This window comes from Rana temporaria, chromosome 6 (genome assembly GCF_905171775.1).
Source record: "Rana temporaria chromosome 6, aRanTem1.1, whole genome shotgun sequence".
Classification (NCBI taxonomy): Eukaryota; Metazoa; Chordata; class Amphibia; order Anura; family Ranidae; genus Rana; species Rana temporaria.
In genome coordinates this window covers 99,128,820-99,133,846 of record NC_053494.1, presented here as the reverse complement: position 1 = coordinate 99,133,846, position 5,027 = coordinate 99,128,820, and the positions used below count along the sequence as shown (strand labels likewise).

General features: G+C 47.6%; 1 protein-coding gene across 1 annotated transcript in view; it reads left to right on the top strand.

Moving 5' to 3' along the window:
• Positions 1-4,706, top strand: part of BUD31 (BUD31 homolog) — a 33,193-nt gene extending 28,487 nt beyond the window's left edge. Inside the window, exon 5 of the mRNA XM_040357070.1 lies at positions 4,524-4,706. Coding sequence (XP_040213004.1) covers positions 4,524-4,574 — 51 coding nt within the window. The 3' untranslated portion in view covers positions 4,575-4,706. The remainder of the gene's footprint in view (positions 1-4,523) is intronic.
• The last annotated feature ends 321 nt before the right edge of the window (positions 4,707-5,027 follow it).

Here is a 5,027-nt window from a genome sequence, read left to right as displayed (position 1 = left end):
CCAACAGGGCTAGATCCAAGCTGGAGGACACATGACCCGGGTTCGGGACATGTGCATCCCAGGTCGACCAAGCTGCAGAGAAGCGATCCTGGGCACCCTCTGATGTTATTAACCTTACGACGCCATAGTATTTATGTATTTATGCGACAGGTGGAGCAGTTGCTTTGGCGCCTGCCGGTCTAATAAGCGTAGGAACAATTCTCTCAAATCCATCAGCTTCTCCAAAGCCTCTGGGTCCCCCCTCTGCTTATGTTCAAGTTCTGCCTGCTGCAGCGCCCAGAGTACCCTAGCGAAATCTGCTTGTCGGGGCTTCTTAGGTCTAGCTCCCTGAGAGATCAGTTCGCCTCGCACCACCGCCTTATGACCCTCCCAGATAACTCCCTCACTCATACCCTCCGTAGCATTTTCCTTAAAATAGTGGGAAAGGGTGTCCGTGACTGCGGAGACAGCGGCCGCATCGTCCAACAGGGATTCATTCAGGCGCCATGACCAGGCCCTACTCCCGCCACGAGGCAGAGCCAAAGAAGCTGTGACCGGAACGTGGTCAGAGATAGTTATACTCCCGATGGACAAGGCCTGCAGCAGCTCCAGAGCCAAGTGATCTACACAGATCAGGTCAATACGGGTATAGACATCATGGACCTGGTGCAGGGATTTGCGAAAATGGGGCTTACATTAAAATCACCGCCCAAGATCAGAGGACCTTCCCTAAAGTCCGCAAGGGTACGGTCTAGAAAGGTAAGTTGATTGGAATTGGGGGCATATATAGTAGCCACTGTAAGCTTCTGGCCCTCTACAACCCCCTTCAAGAAAACATACTTCCCCTGAGGATCTTTCCTGCTCTCAATGACCTGGAGGGGGCAAGATTTATGAATGGCGATAGCTGTGCCCCTGGATTTCTTAACCGGTGAATTGCTCAGGAACCAGACTGGGGGGGTAAAGTGCGTTTCTTGCAAAAGAATCACGTGAGCCCCTGACCGCTTCAGTTCCCACCAGAGCTTACTGCGTTTACAGGGAGAGCAGAGACCACGCACATTATAAGAAATTACCTTAATTGATGCCATAGAGAGTTTGTAGTGAGGTCGGATCTCGTAGCATGGTTGCGGGTGCAGGGCTGGAGACGGAGCCGGAGGCATGACTTATAAGAAGGTATGGGGTGAGAAAAAGAGGAGCAGAAGGGAGGGAAGAAAAAACAGTAAGAAGCAAGAACACAGACATAAACCATAAAACACATCAATGGTAACAATACCATAACATTGAGTACCTGGGGGGCAGGTGTCGGGCTCGGCCCTAGAGGGGGGGAGCGCCCGAGACCCATCCCCATCTCCAAGTGAGGAAATATACCTAATAAGGTACGGTCTACGTGGGGGACGCAGACCAACACAGGAGGGAAGGGCGGGGGGTTCAGTCCCCGTCCGCCACCATTTCTAAACAAGCAGGCAATATACTTGAGGGGAGAAAGTGCAGTAAAAAATGAAAAACCCTATAGAACAAAGTGCAAAGTTAAAAGGCAGGGAAAAAGGTAAAAAAATTGTGAACAAGTACAGGGTATCCGGGGGTATGCACGTCGGTCCAGAACCGGGCCATAGCTTTAAATCTCCCCCAGGATCAGTTACGGTTATGGTCCAGTAGGGGGGCAAACAATACCACGCTGAGTGTCTAGATCCCAGCTCAAGGCATCGGTGTGTTCATCGGTGTGTTCAGTGGGCCCGAGATGTGCATAGAGAGCAAATGGGATACCAGTACCATTAAAGAGCAGGCCTTTCACAAAGGCAAAAAACAAACAAGGGGAAGGGAACTGCCATTTAGTGATTTATTGTCGCGGCGACACAGGGCCTGAGGGAGAGGCAGAAGTGAGGCGTCTGCGATTCCTCCTGCGGCTCTTGCGGTAGCTAGGGTTGGGGGAGTTGCAGATCAGGGTGGTCTTGCGGGGCTCTCCAGTCTGGGAAGTCGACGGGCTCCAATCCCAGGGTGGTAAGGAAGTGTGGGAGGTCGTCCTTGGTGCGTAGCGTAGCTTGTCTGACATCTTTGGACGCCTGCAAATAGATGGGAAATCCCCAGCGATAGGACAGGCCTGCCTTCTGGACTTCCTCCAGCAGGGGGCGGAGAGCCCTGCGGTGCATGAGGGTCCTCCTGGCAATGTCCTGGTAGAAGTAAAGGTGGGCCCCGTCAAAGTATTGCTTCCCACGCATCTTTTGCATGATCTTATCTTTCAGTGTATACTTGTGGGAGCTTACATATGACATCTCTAGGGTTATCCCCATCCTGAGATGGAGGCCTGAGGGCACTGTGAGCACGGTCAATCTCAATGGGTGCAGTAGCAGGCAGACCCAAAATCTCTCTAAATACATCTTCCAGAGTAGGAACAATGTCCTTAGGCGCAGTGGCTTCAGGAAGGCCGCTTATGCGGATGTTCGCTCGCCTGCTACGTGTTCTCAAAGTCATCTAACTGACACAGTAAAGTCTCAATTTTCTGATCCTGGGAGCAGCACCTGGCTTGAAGCATGGAGATGGCAGGCAGGGCCTCATCAAGTCTCCGCTCCATTGTTTCCATCCTAGCTCCCAAGTGGTTAGTGTCAGCCTTAAGCTGGGCTATGTCCTCCCAGAAGGCTCTTTCCACCCTGGCTGTGAATTTTTCAAGGTCCTCTCGAGTAGGGAGGGACCAAATATGGCGTTTGATATCACCATCGCCCATGAAGTCAGTCATGTCAGGAGGGGCAGAGGATCCCGGGGAGAGTGGAGCGGCAGCGTCACACACCATCTGTGGAGAGGGGATCTGAGAGTCCTCGAGCTGCTGCTGTTTAGCCGAGGCTTTCTGAGCAGCCTTAGTTGATTTTGGCGTCGGCGCCATCTTGGAGGCCTTGTGTGCCGGGCCGCGGGTCCCGCTGAAGAAGGCATCCAGCTGCTCCTGTCGGGTCCTGCCCTCCCTCGATTGCTGGGAGAGCGCCCGCCGTCCCTGCGACATGTTTTCCGGCGTTTCGGGAGTGGTATCTCCCCTCAGTGGTGCTATGAATGCGGTGGTGGACGAGGAGCTGAAGGGACCCACGTCTTCACTCCTCCATAGCCAAGCCACGCCCCCCCCAAACGATCTTTGACCTCCACAGCATGTAGGGCTTCCAGCACTGGCCAGACAGTCCATCGCTGCATTAAAGTCCGGTGTGACAGGTCGGGGTACAGAGAACAATTTCGGATTTGCTACAAGCTATTTTCATAATCGACTCTTTAACTCTATATTTATGTAATTTGCATAGAATGTCTCTCGGTCTCTCTGTATTTTGAATGACATACTATGGAATACGATGGATTCTGTCAACCTCGATATTCTCAGGTGCAGAGTCCCCCATTACCTGACAAAATAGCTGCTGAACTGGTATATTATATGTCTGAATTGGCTTCCGGTAGTTCTTTTTTATGTGAATATTTTGCCTGCGATCCCTGTTTTCGTAATCTTCCAGTTGATCCCTATATGAATTTAAGACCTCTTTGTGATATTTCAGTGTCTTGAATATCTGCTACTGCTTGTACCACCGCCTCATGACTGTTTTCAAGTGTTTCAGTGTTTCTACCTTGTGTCCCAATACACGTGTGTCCTCTCTGAGGCCCTCCACTGCTCGTCACAGCAGACAGTTTGCTTGTTGGCAGTGGATATTTTTGGATGTCTGTCTTGGTAGGAAGGGCTTTAAAAAGTTCTTTAATATCCATCTCTAGACCCTCAGTGTTCCCCTTTTAACCTTGGAGACAAATTGCCCCCCTTCTGTACTGATTCGGGGCATTGCATTACCACTGTCTGTGTTATTTTTCCTCCAGGGGGAACCTGATTCTGCTAAAGTCCACTACACTTCTACACTTTCCACAGAAGCGCTTCCATTTATTTTAAATGCACCCTCACTTGGGACCACACTATGCACAGGGGCACTTCCATTTATTTTAAATGTATCCTCACTTGAGGCCAGTTCCACCTCTGCTGTGACCGTCAGGGAGGTCGGGACACCATAGCTATTTACCTGAGGGTCTTTATACTCCTTTAAGGAGCCATCACTACCTCCAGTTGCACACTGCTCCAGATTCTGTTCCGCTCTTGAATGCATGAATTTATGCACTGCTCTGTTCAAGCTCATCCGTTCCCCCTACAGTCCAGAGGGTCCTTAACTATGCGCTGGGCTGCCGCTTCTGGGTACTGTCCATGTAATTGGGGAATTAGAGTTACCAGAGAACGTAGTAGTAGACCAGATTTAGATTAACATTTTGCAAAAATAAAACTTTATAATTAATACAACAATAAAATTATGAAAGACTTAAACATTTCTTCAAGTTAACACTGCAGTGAAATCCTAATATGTGCTTATTCGAAATATGTTCTACTTTATTTTAACCAATTTTTCTGTATGATGGCTATTACTTCATAGCACTGATGTAATGAAAGAATTCTAATTTATAGGTGATATATTATATAAAATTGTCCATGCTAGAATTACAGGTACTTTTTTCATAAAGTTGTAAAATAAAACTTTCTTTTCTTTTAGGGGAGAATTATTGAGTGCACGCATTGTGGCTGCAGAGGATGCTCTGGATAAAGACCTGTTTGTTTTTTTTTTTTGTTTTTTTTTCATTTATAGTGTTTTAAAATGGTAATTGTTTGTTCCAGATATCTTAATGCTATTCAATGTGTTTTAATAAACTTGATGTCCACCTTTTGTTTGCTTTTATCTGTGTTTTGTAGACTTTCTGATTTCAATCCATACTATGGTATATCTAAACAAAAATTATGGGTAATTTTATGTTGACTTTGCTCTGTATTTGCTGATCTGTTTACAGTCCTCCCTATGCATGGATCCGCTATAACTTTATGAAGACCCACTTTTTATTTTCCCTTTTTAAATCTGATTTTATTTGAAGGAAAAGTGTTTTTTTTTTTGTTTGTTTGTTTCAAGAAAAATAGGGAAAAAACCCCAGACACAACTTGCCACTCAATGACCACCACTTAATATAGAGTAGGCCCCCCTTACCACCTAAAATAACACTGACCC